The sequence below is a fragment of the Zootoca vivipara genome, chromosome 4 (genome assembly GCF_965207765.1).
Source record: "Zootoca vivipara chromosome 4, rZooViv2.hap1.1, whole genome shotgun sequence".
In the NCBI taxonomy this organism is placed as follows: domain Eukaryota; kingdom Metazoa; phylum Chordata; class Lepidosauria; order Squamata; family Lacertidae; genus Zootoca; species Zootoca vivipara.
The window spans coordinates 21,138,151-21,160,592 of NC_142587.1; the positions used below are offsets into that span (position 1 = coordinate 21,138,151).

General features: G+C 39.8%; 1 protein-coding gene across 3 annotated transcripts in view; it reads left to right on the top strand.

Annotated features, from left to right (window-relative positions):
- PCCA (propionyl-CoA carboxylase subunit alpha) overlaps nt 1-22,442 on the top strand; it is a 231,211-nt gene that overhangs the window by 97,802 nt on the left and 110,967 nt on the right. For all 3 annotated transcript variants that reach the window (XR_015949464.1, XR_015949463.1, XM_035114547.3), the window contains exons 15-18: nt 2,473-2,541; nt 4,161-4,236; nt 15,065-15,175; nt 22,195-22,297. Coding sequence is in view for 1 of the 3 variants with exons in the window: in XM_035114547.3 (XP_034970438.1) it covers nt 2,473-2,541; nt 4,161-4,236; nt 15,065-15,175; nt 22,195-22,297 (359 nt within the window). In the remaining 2 variants the exon portion in view is untranslated. The remainder of the gene's footprint in view (nt 1-2,472; nt 2,542-4,160; nt 4,237-15,064; nt 15,176-22,194; nt 22,298-22,442) is intronic.

A 22,442-nucleotide genomic window follows, 5' to 3' on the forward strand; every position in this document is an offset into this window, starting at 1 on the left:
ATGCCTGCTTTTCTCTTCAGTTTCTTGACCTGTTTCTGATAATTCCTATTGTGGATATTTGGGGGAGAGAAGGTTAATGATTGCACACATTACATTGTTGGTGATGGAAGGCTGAACTTGTTCCAACCTTAGCTTGTTTTGGTTAGGTTTCTATTTAGGCGATCATTTTTTTAAAATTGACGATGATACAAAACATCTCACACAATCAGTTTCCTTCTCTACAACGGTGCTCATGACCTTTCAGTACTTCCTGTTTTTCTTTTCCTCCATGGCATGGGGATAGCTAAAACCATCATGCTGATTACTGAGTATCTTTGAGATATTTTGAGATTTTTCTGATGAAAGTGCTTGACAACTGCCATTACAGTTATGTGGCCTGCATTAATGAAGATGTACTCTTACTGTTTCTCTAAAGGCACTGTTTATCTTTTTTTTCCACCAGGAAAAAAATGTGATGCAGTTTTCATTGCAGAGAATAAAGCCTATTAGGACATGTCATTTGGATAATAAAGTCATCAGTGTGACCTCATGTGGATACTGTAGACAAGAGGTTCTACATCTGGCCCCTTGATAATTGCCTAAATTAAAATCTAAAAGCCTAACAGCCGTTGGGTTGACCTCTTTCTGCCTTGCTGCAGACAGATGAGCTGCTGTTTTATTACAAGGGTTTCTTCCCCCAGGTGAAGATTGAAGGGAGTTTCTAAGCCCCATTTCCCCCTCCCTGCCAAACCCAAGCAGAGTATTTCATATTAAACCTCTTCCACTCCAGCACGTCTCATTTGGTGTTTCTTTTTAAGATTACCAGAATGGTCTTGAATTACCCTGTTGGTGTTGTGAGTAGTGTGCTATCCAGATTTCAAAAGCAACAATCTTAACAAATATTTATTCAGGAATTAGTCATTTTGAAACTTTTATATGGATAACCTCAGTGCCACTCTTGCAGAAATCAAACCAAGAGAAGAAAACAAAGATCAACAGTTATACTGAGTTTTGTTGGCTGACTAACAGCTATCAGGTTCTTCAAAGACATATCTTGTCTCTCTGTGTGTGTTTTTTCCCTCCTCCCTCCACAAGAGTTGCAGAATCAGAACTTTAATTGCAGCTGTATCCTTATAAAGCAAAGCCATGGAAAAAGCTGTGTAAACATTAAATCCTCAGGGGAATGCTATCATCAGAAGAAAAATATGCTACAGATGAGAGTGAGGAAGAAAAAGAAAGTTTTGCAGACATGAAAGCTAGAGTATTGGTATTTCTATAGAGCTGATAAGCAGGACTTTAAAGTTTCTGCAGCAGCCCTTCTGGAGTGAGGCCCAGATGATACATTTACGTAAAGTTTTGATGCACTATATCAGTTACATGGGCATTTTGGTGGGGTGCTAGTTAAATCGGACAACGAAAATTCTAGATCTGAGAATTGCAAAACCCAGTCCTCTGTAAACGTCTTATTTTTAAAGTTGGACTTGGAAGAGAAAGAAGAGTGTCAGCATATAAATAATTCTAGGAAGGTTTGTAAACTGAAATAATGTTGACTAATGGACTGCTAACAAAGATAACCTGCCCATGACTGTGGGTTTTTGTAGACCTTCAGACACAAGTGCCCACATGCCCCCCTCTCTCACTTCTTCTTTACCTGTTGAATCTGCCTTATACAGCTCTCTCTCCCCATCTCTCCTTGACCCCCACACTCTTACATTCTATACTCTTCCTCCAATCAGTTTATTTATAAATACACACACTTATTACATCCACATTAAGTCTCCATTTTACCCACTCATTGGGAAGGACACTTAAAGGAGTTCACAGCAGAAACAGTTTCGTACTCCTTTTAGCCCTGTTGATGCTTAAAAGTCCACAGAATAGTTATGGAGTTGCTTTTTTCCAGAAGTTCCTCCCAGTAGAAATATGACCTTGCTGTCTCTCAGAGTTCTCTGAAACACACTTCACTTTCCTCTTGGAAGAGATATTTTGGGGCCATCATGATGTTTTGAGGCCAAACCCTCCCTTTGGCTTCTCGGAGCATGCAGGATTCTTCCAAATTAGGAGATGTAGGATTACATGGACCTCTGGGGGCAGTTATCCATTTCCCAGTTTAAGAGATACCAAGAAGGAGCTTTGCAGCAATTAACTTGTGTTCCAAGGAGTACATTGTTGTGCCCCTTTCTCCCAAGTCCCAGCAAGAAACGATGTTTGCCCTAGAGGCTCAGCAATTGTCACAGGGGCTTTTGAGGCAATCTCTCATATCTTAGTGGGAGTGTGCTTAGAGGAGGCAGCGGAGTGTGAATTTGTGTGCACACTTCTTGCTGCAAGTGGACACCTCTCCCATTGTGAAACGGGAAACTGGACCATCGTCTGAAGTCAGCAGCGGGCCCTCTGCCAATCTGTGGGCCCTGAGCTGTTGCCGTACTATGCTGACTCTTGACACTGGCTCTTCTTTTGCCTGTGGTAATATTCTTTTATCTCACTCTTTTGTAGGTACGTGTTGATAGTGGCATACAGCAAGGAAGTGAAATCAGCATTTATTATGATCCTATGATTTCCAAAGTGAGTTAACTACTTTTCCCTAGTTAAAAAAGAAATTATAGCTCCTCAAAAAAATGAAGGGGACAGTATTACAGAGTAGACTGGTTTCATAGTAAAGGTAAACAGGATGATTCTTCAATGCAGTCATATGGCTGTTGACATGGGAGTAATGCTCAGTGGGTTTTTCTCTTCTTTTGGTTTGTTTGGTGACATTATACTGTTTCAGGCAAAAATATGTGACAGGTGTTTGGGTTAAAATAGCTTCAGGGATTTCAGTAGTAAAAGTGGTTTTAATAACAAAAAAAATCATTTTTCTAATCAAGGTAAACATTCAAAAATGAAAGTGTATTTACCCCCTTAAACAGTTAAAAGATGGAAATTCTTAAATTCTTTGTCATATTGTGAAATCCAGGGAAAACACTGGCTGTGCCCAGGGGATCATTTCTCAGTTTAATAAGGCAAGATATAAACAAAACTTTCGCCAGTGCATTCAGTCCCATTGCTTTGAACCACAATTAAACCAGAAACAAATTAACCATAGGTTCCTGATCCCCATGCTTCCTGGTTTTTGTAGTGTAGCAGGAGAGCTGAATAAAATTTCACATCTGACAAACAATTCACCCCTTGGTTTCACATGGGTGGATGAGTAAAAAAGCCCGGGACACAAATTTGCATAGCCCTCTAGCAGCTATGGTGGCTCATTTACCAGAAGTAATGTATTTAGTGTTAACTCTGGAAGTGTATACTCAATCTGACCAAACTAAGCCTATTTGAGCACAATATACAACCAGGAGGCTTAGTTTGGGCAGGGGTTAAGAATACTGGTGGCAGGCTGAAACCCTTAAAGCCCATATCCATAGGCCACCAGCTGAAACCAATTGCAGGAACTAAGAGTAGAAGAGGAACTGTACCAATATTAGCTTCAAGGTTTGAACCATTAATAATTACTTGGGTTCTAATATCCAAGGGTTGTAGGGTCTTGCTGAAATCTTGTTACCACCTAGAAGGGCTTTGCTGGACAGCTTTTTTTATTATGCTGGAGGATGATTTTACTGCCATCACACTAATGGGTTCCTACTTTTGTTTTGTTGTATACACTTCACCACCTGTGTTCAAGTCAACTCCAAACTGGTTTCATTGTCTGGACTCCCTGATAAACCAAGGAGTCCCAACTGAGGTTTGCTGTGCAGGAGAAACACTGGAGTTTGTAGACCACCACTGACAGTCTCATTTTTTCACCAAGAAACGACCTCATTGTAGCTCACATCAAAAGTGTGAAATACACATAACTCAAAGGCATGTGCCATAGTGGCCATTTGGCATGAAGGTAACTAAACACATGGTGGACTTGGTGATTTTGTGGAATCTTGCTTACCTTTAAATAAAGCATTAGGTAGTCTCAAAATATTTATTTGCTAAATTTATATCTTGGCCTTCCTCCCACAGGTGCCTAGGATGGCCAGTGAGATAAAACAATAAAAATGTTAAAAGCATTTTAAAATTGCATTAAGAACTGAAAATTATAAACATCAAATTGAGACCTAAAAACCTCCACCACCAAATAATATTTTGATGGTCCTAAATTTTTATATATTTTTATATATCATTTTTATATATCATTTTGTGTATGTGTGCTTTAGCTGATCACCTATGGATCCAACAGAGCTGAAGCTTTGCGAAGAATGGAAGAGGCCTTGGATAGTTACGTTATTAGAGGTAAATTCAGTAATATGGGATTCTAATGCAATTGTCCATGAAAAAGCTTTTGAAATGTTAGTTTGACAAATTCAAGGAAACTTATGTTAAATTAAAAAATATATATTTGGTTTGTTTGTTTTGCAGCACATCAGGCTGGTTTAATTTATGCATTTTACTATTTTGCATTCTTAAAATTTTAATACTACACAAAGTGACAGTTTTTTTACCAGATAAATAACTGTATGTATATGTAAAATAGCTACACTAGATTATAGCAGTGCCAGAAAGTTGACTCTTTTCAATGCCTGCTCCAAACATTTTATCCAGGTAAGCTTATTCAGACATGTGGGTGTGGATGTGTTTGAATCTTTCTGCTGTCAATCTTACTTATTTTTTAAAGTTTTAAATAATTTAAATGTTTATGTTAAGCTGTATAGAGATTTTTGCACAATTAAATGATATATATGTTTTGCTAAATAAAAATAGAATTAATTAGACCTCCTATTTCCTTATATCTGGCAGTTCTGATTATTTGGCCCACAGTTTCGTAGCTCCCAGAGTTCTGTTCCTTCCTCATTCTGTCCTGTTTGAGCAGCTGCATGTAGCCTTTGCTGTATTGCAAGCAATATGAAAAGTTTTCCCTCACCTACTATTTTTTCGTGTGCATGCACACGAAAGCTCATACCAAAATAAAAACTTAGTTGGTCTTTAAGGTGCTACTGAAGGAATTTTTTTATTCTACTATTTTTTATTAGCTTGTCTTTTCCTTCAGCTTCAGTTTATTTTTGATGTTGATGCTATCAAACTGCCACTAGGAAACGGTCACATGTGGGGAGAGCTATTGCTTCAAAGTTGGCATTGTAGCAGTAACCTGTAAGTTTGGAAGGTGTACTTTCTGATAAAAAAATGTTTATGGAATGCAGGCCAGGGTATAACATGACATTTGCAGTCACATGCAAATAATGTACTGTATATTCCTTCCTTCTCCCAATTCTTTTTATGTGTATTTATTAGAGTTTGCCTACCAGTCGGTAAAGACGGTGATGTGATAATATTTAGAAACAGGATTTCAGTGGAGTAGTGTCGTTTTCCTCATCTCTCAAAGCAAGTTGTCTCCTTCTGAGGTTTACTTTTCTCCATTAGAGATAACCGTGTAAATCCAACACTGCAGGATTTCCAGTTGCTTGATGTCTTTCCACATAACCCCCATTGCTAAACTCCAATAAATCAGTGCATTAAAAGAAAGAAATATAGAAAGCTCGCTCCCCTTCCCCACTTCTCCACTGCTTATGTGACCTTTTCACAGAAAGAAGAGACCAGTAACATGAGAGCTTCAACAAGTCTCTTTCTGTCTTTAATGAAATCCATCCAACTGCTGAAAAATCCTGGCGAAATTGTACTTCTTACCTTTTATTGTTTTTCTAACGTGGTTTTTACTTAGGTGTACAGCGTATTTTTTTGGGTCTGCTGTAAAAATGCAGCTCAATTGGGCAGTTGTCATCTGAATCCCAAAGATTCTCAGTTCCATACACAATCAGAATGCAGCATTTGGCCAAAGGCGCAAGAACAGCCAAAATAATATCTGTCTTTATTTTTAGTGCTAATACAAAACATACTTGCCCTGACCCTCGTGCACATGGGAGCTAAGGTTTTTTGGCACATGTTGAGTTCCTAAATCACTACAATGTTGGTGTCAACTGCAGGTTGGTGTCTGATGTTGGAGTGAAAGGGAAGCCCATTATTGCTTGGAACTCAGTGCACATATCAGAGCACATTTGGAGCCTGGAATCAAGCTTATGTTCCCAAACGTGCCTTGAGGATTTTCCTAATTGAAGAATATTCCATTAGGAGTATAAACTCTAAAATAGGATTGCATGTTTATATTGTGTGAAAATTTAAAAAGAGTGATTTGTTCGTTTTAAACAAAACTGAACCAAAGTAAAGTTACATGTTCTGTTGACTGTTCCAATTTGCAAAACATGATATTGCCATTTTTCTAACTCTGATTGGCCTGATTGGCATTGGTTTGAATCCTGAATTCTGCAACAGTCCAAAGGCTCTGTTAAAGATGACTAAATTTTTAAAATGCCGATATATTTGTGTTACAGACACAGCATACTGTGCCAGTGATATTATTTTAAATATAAGAGGTTAATGGCTATAATGTTGGATGAAGGCGAGAATGCTGTACATTGTAGTTTGCTAAATTTAACTAGAAAAGAAGCAAATTGCCTAGAGTAAAAAGTAAAGCAAAAATATTCAGGACAAGAATAGGATCTGCTTTTTTCAAATTATTTTTTACTATGCGTAGTATCCAACTGTCACATTCACAACAGATCAATTGGGTTTTATTCAGCTAAGTCGCATTCAGAGTAGACCCATTAAAGTTAATGAATCTCTAAGTTATGTCCAGTAACTTCAGTGGCTCTGCTCTGAGTTGGACTAATGTTGAATGCCATTCATTGAAATAAATGGTGTTTGGCATGACTAGCCTGCCCATTTATTTCAGTGGGCCTACTTTGCACATGACTTAGATGCAATACCTGTGATTTTTATTTTTAAACTAAAAAGTAAATATCTTTGAATTTGATGATATTTTATAGCACATGTCCATTCTGGATCAAATAACCAAAATGTTTTAATAGTCAAGGAGAACCAAGTGCATGGGGGAAAGGGTTTGCATTCTTGAATCAAAATAGCCTGTAGCCTGTGTGGTAGGAATGCATCATGAATTAACATGAAAAGAGCCTGTTGGATCAGGCCAGTGGCCCATCTAGTACAGCATTCTGTTCTCACAGTGGCCACCCAGATGCCTGTGGGGAAACCAGCAAGTTGGATTCGTGGACAGGAGCACTCTCCCTGCCTGTGACTTCCAGCAACTGGTATTCAGAGGCATTATTGCCTTCAAATTCAGAGGACAAGTTTATTTTACATTGCCTGTGTTTTATTCAGGGTAATTAAAAATCTTGAAAGTGTTCAAGCCTATGTAGTTATTTTAATTGGCAACAGAAACACATACCCTTTACTGAAGATAAGTTATTCAGATGAGCAAAATAGCACAATTGTGCTTAGTCAGCATGAATGTTACCATTTTCCATGCTTTATTCTGAACTTGACACTTTACTGAATTTGTAGATTTCACACACAGCGACAGGAGTGATGAGTAGGGCTTAATGTGTCCTATAATCTTTACTTCATCCATAAATGAGTTGTGAATTTTTTCTTTAAAATCCTCACGGATATGAGACATAATAGATTTTGTTCTTGTGCAGGAAAAAATGTGGATGGAGCTAACATACAGTCTGAGATCATTGTATCATTATGCATCGAACACAGAATTTCCACCCTTCCTTTTTTTGGTGTATAACATAGAAGTGTCAGATGTTGAAAACCAAAAATAACATAGATGTGTCAAATGTTGAAAACCAAAAATGCTCCTGTGGAAAATTCTGGATTTCTGGGCAAGAAATTCTGGGAGATGTGCCAACCAGAGTCAGGTTTTCCTTAGCTAATCCCTTGGCTAGTGACACACTAGAACCCTGTTAATATGGTGATAATTTTGCAACCAGTGTCTGGCCTAGGTTTTGTGCTGCTGGGGGACTTGTGTTTGCTGCTGTTACTATAAAGACTCAAAAGTCCATAGTAGCTCAGACCTGCTCTCGATTAATGACATTAGTGTAATGAAATCCTCCCAAATATATTCATAGCCCTTGTAGAGAAGATCACTGATCTCCTGCCCCCCCTCCCATTATGGCTGAGTATCGAGTCATGTTTTTCCTGCCAGTTTTCAAATTCCCCAGGATACAGTTTAGAATGTCTGACAGGAACATGGAGGGAAACCAGGCTTAATGTAGTGTAATTTAACTTGTATTTAATTTATATTGTAATTTTAAGTTGTGAACCGCCCTGAGATCTGCGGATGCAGGGCAGTATACAAATGTAATAAATAATAATTATTATAATTTGCCCCCAAAATGGCCCATCTCGGCTTTATCCAAGGCTGGTTTAATTTCATAACAAATGCCAATATTCCAGAAAATGAAGATCATTTTATATTGTTTCATTGGTAACATAAGAGGAAAAAATATATTATTATTTGTACTTAATCTATGACAGAATACAAGTCTAGCTTTTAAGATTTTCATAAGATGGCTAATTTTGCCATCTTCATGTTTGGTTTCTAAAGTGTATAGCTTTCTCTTAAACTTTCAAAAGCAAGTACGGTAGCTGTTTTATGTACACTTGTTAGAGATCTGGATAGCCAGTTGACTTGGATCTAATTGATGTCTGCATTGCAGTTAAGACTTTTCATGTATGGGACTCTTTGACGGATAAGTTACGGTAAGTATCCATTATTCAGGATTTTCTAGAATGTATCCATACATCAAGTCAGATCTTCAAAAAGCTATTTGGATGAAATCGCCATAGCTCCTTAGTGGAACACCTTTGCAGAATTAAGATTCAATGTAATGCCCTCTGGCCTTAATAAAACAATAGCCTTGGAACAATATTACCCCACTTACTCATCCAGTACAACAGGACTAGAGAGTGCTCTGGACACCCCTTGAGATTCACCTGCTATAATGGCAGAATCAAGATCCCAGTGGATGCAAGTGATTTTGTCCTCAAAATGATTTACAACCAAGCCACAGCAAGATACATTACTTCAGCATTCCTGCTCTAGAAAGCCCCTGATTCTATATCTGAGGGACACCCCTAGAATATAGTGTTAGAGGAAAAGAAAAACCTCTCTCCATAGATCGGAGATAAATATACAACAAGACAAATTGTTTTTTGTTTGATCAGCCATAGAAAGGATGGACTGCATTACGCTTTGTACCCTTACTTTTTCTTTGTTTTTATGCAAAATTTTGAGATATCTTAAGAACAAATGTGCATTTTTGATAAAGGCCAGATGTAGGGAACCATTTCCCTGCTCTGTTGGGAGCTGCAAACTAATGCTGGGCAGAGTTGCAGCCGGTGGAGAATGGGGCTGGACCTAAGGCAGGCAGGGCCACCATGATTGTTTACTTCTCCCATCCTCCTTCCTCTTCTTCCACCTTCTGCAGCCTACTGGAGAAGGGATAGATTGCTCTAGCTGGAGATATTGCCTGTTCAAAGGGCTCCACCCCTTTCTCCAAGCTTCGCTCCCCTGCATAGAATTAGGCCAAGGGTTGAGGACCATTGTGCAAGTTAATCTATTAATTTCAAATAAAAAAAAAAAATGAGTGGAAGCTATATCAAGAACTCAGACCCTGGCGGTAGTTCTTGTTCAATGCTCCACACACCTCTCCTTTCAGCAACCTCCCATCAAATATACTGTGGCACACATGCACATAGTTACTGTGGCACATAGGTACATTTATGCAATTATGCACATACAGCATTTGAGATAAAATAATTGAAAACAGAAGCCTGCCCTTCTGGGATGATGAAGTGCATATGTAAGGAAACCTTGTGAATATTTGTACCAGGATAGTTAATAGATGGGGGTAGGGGGAGGAAAGGAAAGGAAAGGAAATTCTGTGACAGGTACCATTGTAGACACAATTTGGTAACAGCCTGTAGTAAGAACATGACAAGTTACAATTGACCTTGAGTGCCTTTCCAAAGCATATGGTCCCATGGTATTGCACTTGTTGCTGGGAAAGTAGCCTCAATTTCAGGCCATTTATACTTGGGTGTTTTAAAAGGGGTAGGGCATGTTCATAGTTTCCACACCCATGACCCCTGCTCTGCACAGACATATATCTTCATTAAATCCGTTGGAATACAGACCTGGGGTAAATCAAAGCAAGCTTTCTTTCGTTGGTTGCAAATCATAGAATGGAAGCTGCGCTGAAAACAATTGGGGTGCAGATCAGGAATTATTACTACAGGGCACAGTGAAGAAAAGAACAAGAGAAGACAAAAACAGAAATTTCAAAGAACAGAAGCTTTGGGGGCAGAAGAGGTTAACAGTAGGGAGAAAGAAAAGGAGATACGAAATAAGGCTGAACCTGACCCAGAGTAGATTAAATAGAAATAAAGTGTAGCTGTGGTAGTGGGAACAGTGTGGAAAATATAAGAAAATGGGGGGGGGGGTGCCAGGAAAAGGAATTTAAGAAGAATTTATTTTGAGTACAGTACTTTGCTTTTTGCCTCTGCACAAATTCCATGCTTCTTGTTTATGAAATAGTCTAAACTCTTCCTGGCAGTGGGTTGTAGCCAGTGAAACTAAATGAGGGTGAGTGGGAACCCTCCCAGCCAAAGCCCTCTTAGCTCCACGAGGCAGGAATCACAAATACATTTACTGGAGCATAAACTCCTGTATTGAAAACTGGGGTTACTTGTAATAAACATACTTGGGATTGCACTACATGTCCAGCTTCTGTACCTGAAAAAGCAATTTTGTTAGCCATATTGATACATACGTATATTGATGTATATGCAGAGGTATCATCATTTTATTTGTACTAGCTCAGTTAGCTTTTGATCTAGAGGGCTCAGTGGTGAACCCTACTTGTGCAGCAAGGCTTCTGACTTTTTCAGGAAACAAATCCTCCAATCATCTTTTAAAAAAAGTTTCTAGAGAGGTCAATGGGAGCATTAAGAGCTGCAGCAAAGACAGGAAGAATGATGGCGGTGGAGTTCCACAAGCTCTTACATGTACCTAATAATTTTTTTCTTTGCGGTACATCTCTTCATTGTTGTTAAGGGCCACTGTAGATGCTGAATGCGTTAATCTGATTCTGACTATTTGTGCATGTGCAAGCACTAAAAGCAGCTATTATCAAGATACCTTGGCTTGTGGAGGGGGAAGGGGAGCACCTGTGTTAGAAGGGGTTAATCCTCCCATTGCTGATGCCCCAATGCAAATGCCCCCCCGGGGGGGGGGGCTGATCCCTCTCCTGCCTGTTCAACTACTCCCTTAACACAGGCATGCTAAGGAGCTGTTGCTAAAAGCCCTAGAATTTTGTGGGATGGAGGTAATCTCTAGCACATATATTCCCATAGTACTGTTGCAGCCTTGAGAGTTAAGTGTAAGTTGTATTGAAATTTTAAAAGGATGTCAACCTGAATATAATTACAAAATGAAATGCATCTTCCATAAGCTTATATGAAATAAGTCCAAGCGATATGGGCTGTATGTTTGTATTTGACAAATGGCACATTGATTCAAGCACAACATTTTTGCAGTGAACATGAATTTACATTGTTGGCACTGAACATTGTTTTTCCTTCACTTATTTTTCATAATTATTTTCAAGAGGCTGAATGCAACAGATCTTAATTCTCATGTCTTTTCCCCTTTAGTACTATTTGAATAAAATGGAATACCTATTAAATGCCAACATGTACAGTGCATTTCTAAGATAGTCTTTCAACGCAGCAAAGCTCAATTATCATTATGCAATTTAAATCTCTCATAAAAATGAATTTAATGCTTTTGCAACTAATAACTATGCAAATAAAGTTGTTTCCATTCCACTTAACACAATTAAAATTCTCAGCAAGTTAAATATATTGAATTGTTTATCTATGGAGAGACATGTAGGACACCAATTAAGTTTACACGGATAAATGCAGATTTGTGTTTTGTGAATGTCAAGTTGACAGAAGCTTAATATTGTAAAAAGGGCTAATCAACACAGAATATGTTTAGTGTCAGTAAATATTTACACTGAAGAATGTTTCCCATGAATGATGAGGTACAACAGTCAGCTTATTCTGAATTTTACTAATTAAATTCTATGACTTGCAGTTCACCACATTCATACCATTTATGTATAGTTTTTTAAAATGTGTATGATTCCATGATAAATATAAAGACTCCGGTGATAAAGGACATATGGGCAAATCTCTTCATTCCTCCCCCTCTTTCCCCCATTATTTAAAGTTGTTGATAAATTGTTGCTTCAGTTCTGTTTTGGAGATAGGAGATTAAACATTTTGGTAGTTTGTACTGACTGTTTGAGGCCTTTTTTTGGCAGTCCTCTGCAACATTTGATGCCCCCCATAGCCCTTGTGCTGCCTTCCCCAAGCTGGGTGAGGTGCTGGGCTTTGGGAAGAAGGAGTGAGGGCTCTGTCAGGGTACTTGAATCTTCCCACCTCTGTCCAAAAGCCTAGTTAGTGTTTTTCCAGCTTTGGGAAGGAGGTGCTAGAACGGGCATCCCCAGACTTCAGCCCTCCAGATGTTTTGGACTACAATTCCCATCTTCCCCAACCACTGGTCCTGTTAGCTAGGGATCATGGGAGTTGTAGCCCAAAACATCTGGAGGGCCGCAGTTTGGGGATGCCTGTGCTAGAGTCCCCAAGCCTTGCTTAGTTGGTTTTGGGAAGGCAGCGTGACAAAACAGTGTGCTGCCCGCGGGTTCAGTGTTGAAGTGTTCTTGCGGCCCACTTGGTAAGAAAAGTTGGGGCGCCCTGGTCTAGTGCATTAGGAGTGATTGGGACTAGGGAAGTAGGAATGCCCTACTCAAAGCTTGTATTGGTGGTTACCAGCTATGGCCACAGAACAGCCAGCGGGAAAATGTGTATTAAATTTTTGAAAGATGGTGTCTACCTTGTCCCCTCACCAACATTCCTTCTCCAACTAATCTATTCTCTTGTGAATTTGTCGGATTATGATTATTTTCCTGTCTAGTGAGTGGTTTTTTGGTTTTTTCCCCTATTTTGTTAGGGTTGTTTTACAGGTTATTGTGTGTCTCTTGTTGTAATGTATTGTTCTTTTGTACTGAATTTATGTCATGCTTCATGGTTTTAAAACTTGTACGTGCTTGGAGACTGTCAAATAACTAATAAATTGATTAAATGAGAGAGAGAGAGAGAGAGAGAGAGAGAGAGAGAGAGAGAGAGAGAGAGAGAGAGAGAGAGAGAGAGAGACCTTATACTGTGTGGAATAAAAAAAAAAGGAAGAGAATGTTTACCATGCAAATCCAAGCTTTTGTGTCCACCATCCCGATTACCCAGGCAAATTTGTGTGTGTCCCATCTGCTTCTTGGGACATAGAACAAATCTGCAACATCATTCTTATTTTCTGTCCCCCCCCCCCCCACTTTTGGCATTGTGTATGAACACTACAGAAGTTACAGATTTCATTATGTTTCCAGTTTTTGTGGCTTTGGTCTCAGCTGCTTGGATTACCAAATGTGGTACAGAAGGAAATATCATTGCACGATGGATGTAATATATAGTTCAATGCGCATGGAGACTGGCCTCTGTTTGATCCTGTGAGAATGTGGGGTTAATGTCTGGCTGGTGTTTTGGAAGCAGCAGGTAGCCAAGAGTAAACTCCTATAGGGGTCCAGATTTCTGTAGCCTCATAGTTATTCACACAGATGGGGGATACCTTGTGAACTTTCACTGAGGTCAAGCTAAACTGCAAATCATACTTTGAAATTTCTGAAGTCTTAGGAGCGTTGTGATTGAGGCTATAGCACCACGGCTTTCAAGTCTTTTGGTGGAGTAGGTTTGCTTAAGCCTCCCAAATTAGGTGTTAGAAATAGCTTAAGATAGACTTGTGAGCTCTTATGGAAAAGGAAAATTGCATGTTAAAGTGCTTATTTACATTTTCAAGATACTACCGTGTTTCTCTGAAAATTAGACACATTTATTTTTCCTCAACAAAACCATACTATGGCTTATTTTCAAGGGGTGTCTTATTTTTTATTAAGTATGGTACAGTTTAACCTACAAGGTTAAACTGCCTATCACCCATGGCTTATTTTCGGGATATGGCTTATATTCCTTTAATGCTTAAAAATCCTGCTATGGCTTATTTTATGGCTATGTCTTATTTTCGGAGAAACAGGGTAGGTCCTATGGATTGCAGGAACTTCTGATTTCTCTCCACATAGTTTGGGATGAATAAAAATAATACTTGATTTTAGTTCTTGGGGCAATCAATAGAAAAAGAGATCTCTGTCATTAGTCACCAGCTATCATATCACCAGGGATCTTACAGCAATTTGGTCAAGAAATAAAAAAGTGGATTGTGTTTTTTAGCATTTAATCAGTCTGGGAACGTGTGGCAGTATGTGCGTAACTGCTGAATTTGCACTCAGGAAACAAATATGTATTGCAGTATTTTCATCAGTGGCTTTTTGTATTTACAAGTGAAATATCTATACAGTATATTACTTCCTTAATCTTACATGTTTGTCTGGGAATTTTTGTTACCTTGAATGTGGATTATGTTTGATTCAATGGTTTTCAAAGTTATTTTGAATGCAGAGTCTAGTTACAAATATTTTACTGCAGTTGACATGGGAATGTGAGTTTCAAAGTTAACAGGTGGTTCATAGACTGACTTAGCTTAATCATATGCCCAGCATCTTACAATATAACTAGTTTTGAAGTGTTCATTGTTTAAGAATTAGTTCTTAAGCTGTATCAGTAAGATGTATAGGCTGTGTCTCAGTGTTTCAGGGGGAAGAACAACATAAAAGAACAATAACAATAATATCACAATATAGGAGAAAATGACTTTGAAATGTTTCAGCCCAAAGTGAACACAGAAAGACTGTTCATAGTCCTCAAGAAGAGGAACAGAAAGCCTAAATATCCTTTTCTGTTCTGACATGTAGAATTCTGTCCAGTGATACTGTTTCTATTACAGAAAAAGCTTAGGCAGATTAAAGAGTTGTGCAACTTGGCTATGTGCACCATTTAAATATTTGTTGTGTGCAACTGTAACATTTTGCATCTGGATTTTTCATTATTGCTAGGGTGCTCTGAGTTGTCCACCTACCCCAAACACCAGCACTCCAAATATCCCTGCAGAGCATGTCCGTTCTATTCCAGGTACCCTTTGTTATTTCAGCATTCAGTAATCTAAGATGTCTAAATATTACTGTGCTTCCAGGTGTGGCCCACAATATTGCATTACTACGGGAAGTGATCATCCATCCACGCTTTGTCCAGGGAGACATCAACACAAAATTTCTTCCAGACGTGTATCCTGATGGCTTTAAAGGTTGGTCCTTAATGGAAATGTTAAGTATTTGGCTGGGGGTGGGGTCATGTGAAATTTTTTCCTCTGAAATAGTTTTTAAATTATTCTTTGAACTTGGTTTTTTTGGTCTCCCTAATTTTACTTTTAAAAATAATAGTGTATTTGAAAATTAAAGTAGTGGTTTCCTTCAACTTCCAGGGAGACTAAAATTCAAGTTGGGTTTTTGGAACCCAGTCAATGTTGCTTTGAAGCGAAACATTTTTTTTTCCATAGCAAGATTTGTTGATTTAAGAGAGTGGCCTGGTTCCGAATTCATTCGCAGCTAGTAAAATCTGGCATGCTGTTAATAAATGCTGGCATTCTGTGAAAGCATTGGCTACATTGTGTTTCAGGAATCTATTTCTCATTGGAAGTCTGCATAATGGCAAGTTGGGTACCTATTCAGTCCCAAGGATTTACCAAGAGCTGGAAGAGCACTCCTCATTTATTTCATTTACACTAATAAACCATTTAATTAGTATAATATTGATTGAAAGTGGACTCAGGACATGGCTTTTGGAGACACTTTGAGTATGAGTTAGAAGAATATAGACAAGTAAGAAAAGGTCTTATGAAAGAGAGAATTTACCCTGGCTGGGTTCCAAAAGAAGTTATATCTTGAAAGCAAGGAGAGATTTTATAAGTTTCCCGTATATGCTTCACTTCTGTTGCTGTGGTGATAATTAAATAGTAATCCTATATAATAAAGTGCAAGTGCCTCTGCGTCCAGTCTCTGTGTCCCTGTGTCCACACTACTGCGCATGTGCCTCACGGACACAGGGATTGGGCGCAGAGACACTTGCTCGTGCGCCCAGGACACTCTCACAGCAACTGGCTCTCGCCGAGGCTCCCCGGCCGGGTCCCGCCGTGCCAAGCCTCACATGGCCGCCACCACCCTCCTTCCCCGCCCACCTGCGTTAGCAGCCGCTGCGGCGGGAAGAGTCTGCGGCTCTTTCCCCCACACCTCCGCCTCTCTTTCCTCGGCCGGCTCCCTCAAGCGTCGGCGCTGCCATTGCAGTCGCAGGGAGCTCCGGCACTGCCAGGCCGGAGCCCCGCCTCACGTGAGGGGAGCCTTTGCCTCAGAGTGGAAGGAGGAGGAGAGGGTAAGGAAGTGCGTGGGTATCTTCCTTCCTTCCTTCCTTCCTTCCTTCCTTCCTTCCTTCCTTCCTTCCTTCCTTCCTTCCTTCCTTCCTTCCTTCCTTCCCTATCTCTCTCTCTGCGTCTCCCCTCACCTGCACCTCAGTCCCAGAGGCGGGGAGCCGGAGTCGTCCCCCTCGCTCGCTCGGTCGTGGCTGGCGGCCCGCCCTGCTCCTCGCTGCACCCCGCCGGGCAGGTCTGCTCAGGAGGAAGCGGGCTTCAGAAGGCTGCCTCCCCTTCTCCTCCCAGACGCAGCAGCCGAGCGCAGAGAGGGAGGGAAGGCCGCGGCCCCGCCGCTCCTCTCACATGTTCTAGTGCCCGTTTACTGAATGGGCTGAATGACACTAGTAGTGAATATTTGTTTCACTGTTGAGGTGGAGAATATATTTTTCTCTTCTTAAATTAGTGATTGACTGTCAGGGTGGCCATGAATCCTACTTTATAGTCCTCTATTTGAAGGAATGTCAGAAAGAGATCAGTCCTCTATTGAAGTCTTCCTCTGTTTGAGGGCTGTCTAGTCTGGTTTAACAATAATGAATCATAAGAAGGGAGAGTAGAGATATTGAAGTTGCCCATAAACAGCACCTGTACAGTGGATAGCTCAAAAGTCTTCCCCAATATGGTGGGATGTATTGTATTTCTATTTAAATGATAGCAATTATTTCTACATTTTCCTTTATACGCATTTGCAGGTCCCCCTCCCCATTTGTATACTGTGTTTTGGTGATGCATTTTCTATATTTTGGAAATGTGTGAATGCTGCACAGCTTGGGCTGTGTAACCGAAGCTTTATACCAAGTCATATGTTGTGAAGGAGTGCATCTGTTCAACCATTTTGTCCTTAGCTTTTAAATGGCTTCTTTATGTTTAAAGGCTGCTTTGCCATGGTGTTTAAGAGGTCACAGGAAGTTCAGAAGGGCAGCTCAGGAAAAAGGAACTTAAAAGGGGGTGGGGAATAAAATTATGGGAATTAGAAACTTAAAACAAACTACCAGTATTCTGATTGACTAACAATTGTGGATGAGGGAGCAGTCGTGTATCTAAGTAAAGTGGGCAAGAGCAATGTTAGTGTTGGCAAGTTGGGAAACTCAAGAGAGAGGAAAAAGCTAGAAATCGGAAGGAAGACTCAGATAAGAAGGACGAAAGGCAGAAACAAGAAGACTGGATGCTGCACTGCTAATGCGCTTAGGTTTTATTACAATCAAGCGGTATACAAATCTTGTTAAATAAAATTAAAAATTAAAAATGAGTTATAATGAGCTGAAATTGTGATCATGGCTAATGTAGGGAAAGCCTAGACCAGGGCTACATACATACCATACATTTAAAGCAAAGAATCATGGGAGCTGTAATTTAGCCCTCCCAGACCTGCAGTTCCCAATTTCTTCTGGAAATATCACAACAAGGGTTAAATTGCTGCTTTTCAAAAACCCTTAGTAAAATCTCAATTTGTTACTGGTTCAACCTATATCTGATGCCTTCCTCTTTTCTCCCATTCCTAGCTTCTTTACCATACTACCCACAGTACAGCGAGTTAACTGGTTCAGTAAGTAATGGGGCTTGCCCGATCCACCCTGTGGTCCCTAATTGTTACCCCCAGATCAGGTTGATCTGGGTCTCCTTTGTCCCCATTACAGGGATGCACCCCCAAAGTAATTTAGGGTGTGTGTGTGTGTGTGTGAAGGGTTTTTAAAACTCTGTTTTAAAATAGTGTTGGTAGGGGGTGGGCGCAGCATCAGAACTTCCTGCTTATCAGGAGGGTCTGATCCTGTGTGCTGCTTTTTCTTTAAAAGTGGTTTCTTCTTTGCAGTTTCTCTGCCTTCTTCCCTCTCATGCCTAACAGTCCATCCCCTGACAACCTTGGATGACTCTGCACTGCTCAACCTGACCTGTTACAATCTGGATCTGTCTTGTAGAATCATAGAATTGTAGAGTAGAAAGGGATACTAATGACCATCTAGCCCCAACCCCCAACAATACAGGAATCTCAACTAAAGCAGTGTTTCCCAACCTTGGGTCTCCAACTATTTTGGACTACAATTCCCATCATCCCTAGTTAGCAAGACCAGTGGTCAGGGATGATGGGAATTGTAGTCCGAAAACAGCTGGAGACCCAAGGTTGGGAAACACTGAACTAAAGCATCCATGACAGATGGCCACCTCAACCCAAATAAGGCCCAGATCCAGTGAAAGCACACTGGATGAAAAGGAAATGGGAGCATGTGCACAGTCAAAGTTTCAGAGGTTATAGGGCTATTTAGTTGAGGCAGCCAAAAAAATAAATACTTCCACTTGTTAGGCAAAAGTGAGTACTACAGATGGGGCTATGTTAGCTGGTTTCGTCAACCATCCCTCTCATGGTGAAGGCTACAGCCTGTGGCACCATAAATAGCAGATTATAACATTTTGTAGAACAACAGATTATGATGATCTTCTCTTAACTTCCCAAATATATCGTTTCTATTTTCTCCCATGAGATAGGTTCCTATTCTTAACCCAATAATGTTCCCCTCATGAATTTGTAGAGTACTAATTACCAGTTTACTCATTCTGCTCTTTGTATCAACAGATTTGGTAGCAAGTAATTTACTAAATTGAAGGTATTGGGTGACCCAAATTCATAGTACTGTTAATGAAATGGAAGAAGCTTCCAAAAATATGACTTAGAAACCACTAATTTTGAATCATGGGGTTGTTTTTTTAAGGTTATTGGATTTACAATTTTGAGGTCTACATTTTGTATGGCTGCATAACATCTTTAGGAAACTTCCATTGCATAATATTAATAATAATAATTTATTATTTATATCCTGCCCATCTGGCTGGATTTCCCCAGCCACTCTGGGCGGCTTCCAACAGAAAAATGAAATAAAATAATCTATTAAACATTAAAAAGCCTCCCTAAACAGAGCTGCCTTCAGATGTCTTCTAAAAATCTGGTAGCTGTTTTTCTCTTTGACATCTGATGGGAGGGCGTTCCACAGGGCGGGCGCCACAACCGAGAAGGCCCTCTGCCTAGTTCCCTGCAACTTGGCTTCTCACAATGAGGGAACCGCCAGAAGGCCCTCGGTACTGGACCCCCTATAACATAAGCCCAAGAGGTGTATAAACTTTAAAGAGAGTTCCTCTCTCAAAACTGATTTATATAATGTTTACTAAGTACTGAATAAAAGCTAGGTGCTGTTGAGTACATTGTGTTAATTAAAGATAAAGGTCCTACCTGTATATGTGCATTTTATCACTGTGATTGTCTTCAGGCACAAATATACATATAACTATGGAGACAGTACTGTGTAAACTGGTGGTGAAAGAATGCCGTGATTTCTACTGTGATTACCACAGTAATATTTAGTGCCACCAGACTTGTAGAAATCACTATAAAAGTATGTCTACTTCTACTCCTCACGTATTTTCTGGTTGTGGTTCAGTATAAAGTGAGGTCAAGTAGAGAAAAGCCACCTGGTAATGGACCCATGAAGTGGAGATCCTTCAAATATTAACAATACTATGCAATCAAATAGGAAAATAGGGTGGGCAGAGGTGTGTGTGTGGGGGGGGGGAGTACTAGGTACTGCACCCTCCCAGTTCTGGGTGTGTGAAATCCTGGACCCATTTGTATAAATGGAGCTGTCAGTTTCAGGAATACATTTCTACTGTGCCTTGTTCCTCACTGTGATCAACCATTCCTTTTATGTTCAAAAATATGGTGTCTGATTATGATGCTTTTACTAATAGGCTTGTATAACGCAAAGTACCCATGTGTTAGAAAAAAACCCCCAAAGATTTTTTAAGATTCAAGGATCAATAAAATAAACATTTTTTTTTACAACTTCTTTTAATTCTATGAAATATCTTGACAGCTTTCCTATTAACCTCAGCTGGCAACTTTTAATTAAATTTTTACTTGGAGTGGAGTACTTGACACATGTTCAGGCTAATTTTCAAGTGTATATGTTCCTCATGTGTCAGCTTTCATCAACACAATGCAGCTTTTTAAAAAAGGCATTATTTCTGTTGCTTTGCATGCTGCAGTGACGGATTTTTGATAGGCTTCTGTATAATAAAGTATTGCAAATCCTGTAACTGGTAAGATCCCAAACTTTAAACAGGTGAAGGTTAGAAAGTTTCTACTTTACTCCTCTCCATTCAAGCAAAATACTATGGCAACCTTTTGGTTTGGAAGAGCATCCAAAAAGATAATAGTATACAGTGGTACCTCTGGTTAAGAATTTAATTTGTTCCAGAGGTCCGTTCTTAACCTAAAACTGTTCTTAACCTGAGACACCACTTTAGCTAATGGGGGCTCCTGCTGCTGCCGCACCGCTGGAGCACGATTTCTGTTCTCATCCTGAAGCAAAGTTCTTAACCCGAGGTATTACCGTATTTCTGGGTTAGCAGAGTCTGTACCCTGAAGCGTTTGTAACCCGAGATACCACTGTATTACGACAAAAGTGTTCTCTTAGCTATTAAGGAAATTCCAGTTTACACAGAGGATATTTAATGCAGTGTCTTCCATGTACACATCTGTATTAGAGCCATAGCTCTAAAGGGGAGCTCTAGCCTGTGGCCCAGTAGGCATTTTTCTCAAGCAGGGATGGTCAGGTGGTAGAATCATGCTCACCAGATTCCTTTCCTCCCTCTTATAGTCCTCTTTCGCATATCTTCTAGGCAGGAGAAGAGGCCAAGATCTCAGAGGCAGCAAACAGATTTTTCTTACCAGTGGGTTTCACACTTTTTTCTCTATGGGCCACTTGAAAACAGCCGAATCTTGATGGGCCACTTTATGGATTTTCTGCCTGTTGTAGGAATTGTAATGGGCTAAGCTAGATGTTGTATGGATTTTAATTGCATTTTCGTTGCTTCTTTTATTTCTTGTGCCACGCTTTAGTATGTTACAGGACCCAGAGTAAGTTTGCTCAAGGGCTGATGCTATGGGTAACCATGGCAAAAGCAACACAAGAGCAATTTGGATGCTGCTTACGACCTGGCTCATACTTCTCTCTGAATAACACCCAGAAGCTCCGTAACAGCACAGATGCCTCTTTACATTTCCCAACCTCTCTATCCCACAATCCTGTGATTAGGCCCTGAGACATGTGGCTTCCTACTAGGAACTGTGTGTGCTTTATCAAGTCTTTGCTTTATCAAGTAAAGAACTGAAACCTATGCTGCTTCAAGAGGTTTAGATACCCACCCAAACTTATTACCAGCTGCAGAATGAGTCGCAGTATGCTTTGCAATGCTGTAGTTGCAATCCAGTTCTTCCATTGTACAGTAGTAATGTGCTTGACATTTATTGTCGGTATTGGTTCATTACCAAGTGCTGAAATTTGGTGCTGAAGATGCTTTGTTGCAGAGTACTTCGGAATTTGGATCAAATGTAGATGGTGTTTCTGCTGGGAGTGTCCACTGGGCTAATGGGGGAAAGTTCTGTAAGTGGGGCATGAGAGTGAGGTAAACTGGAGACCCAGATATCTAAAAGACTGCCTACTCCTAATCAAACCTGCTTTCAGATGAAGACCTACTTAGAGGCACATTTTAAGTTCTCCTGCCTTCTGAGGTGAGGTGGGTAATCATCGTGGACATAGACCTCTTAGTGGTAGTACCCAACATTTGGAATTCTCTCTTCAGGGAGGAATACCAAGTGTCAGGCAAATATCTCTTTATTTTTTTTAGGCTTCTAAAACATTTAAATTTGATTGCTACTGGTTTTTACACCTTTTTTTTCTTTCTTGTAATTTATGTTTTGTCCATTTTTTAAGCTGCCCTAAAAATTATTGCTGAACTGAAGGGCAGGGTATGAAATCTTATAAAAATGCTTCTGATGCATATTACAGTTTTGAAAATTGATTTTGAAATCTTAGGACACACGTTGAAGGACTCTGAAAAAAGGGAGCTACTGGTAACAGCGGCGTCTTTGTATGTGTTTGAACGACTTAGATCACAGAGATTTCTGGGAACTCCAAGGTAAGTTTGTGTGTAGAAAGTCATGTACACTGACTCACTTTATTAATGGTTAAGGTAGGTAGCCGTGTTGGTCTGACGCAGTCAAAATAAATTAAAAAATTGTCCAATAGCACCTTAGAAACCAAATAAGTTTGTTCTGGATATA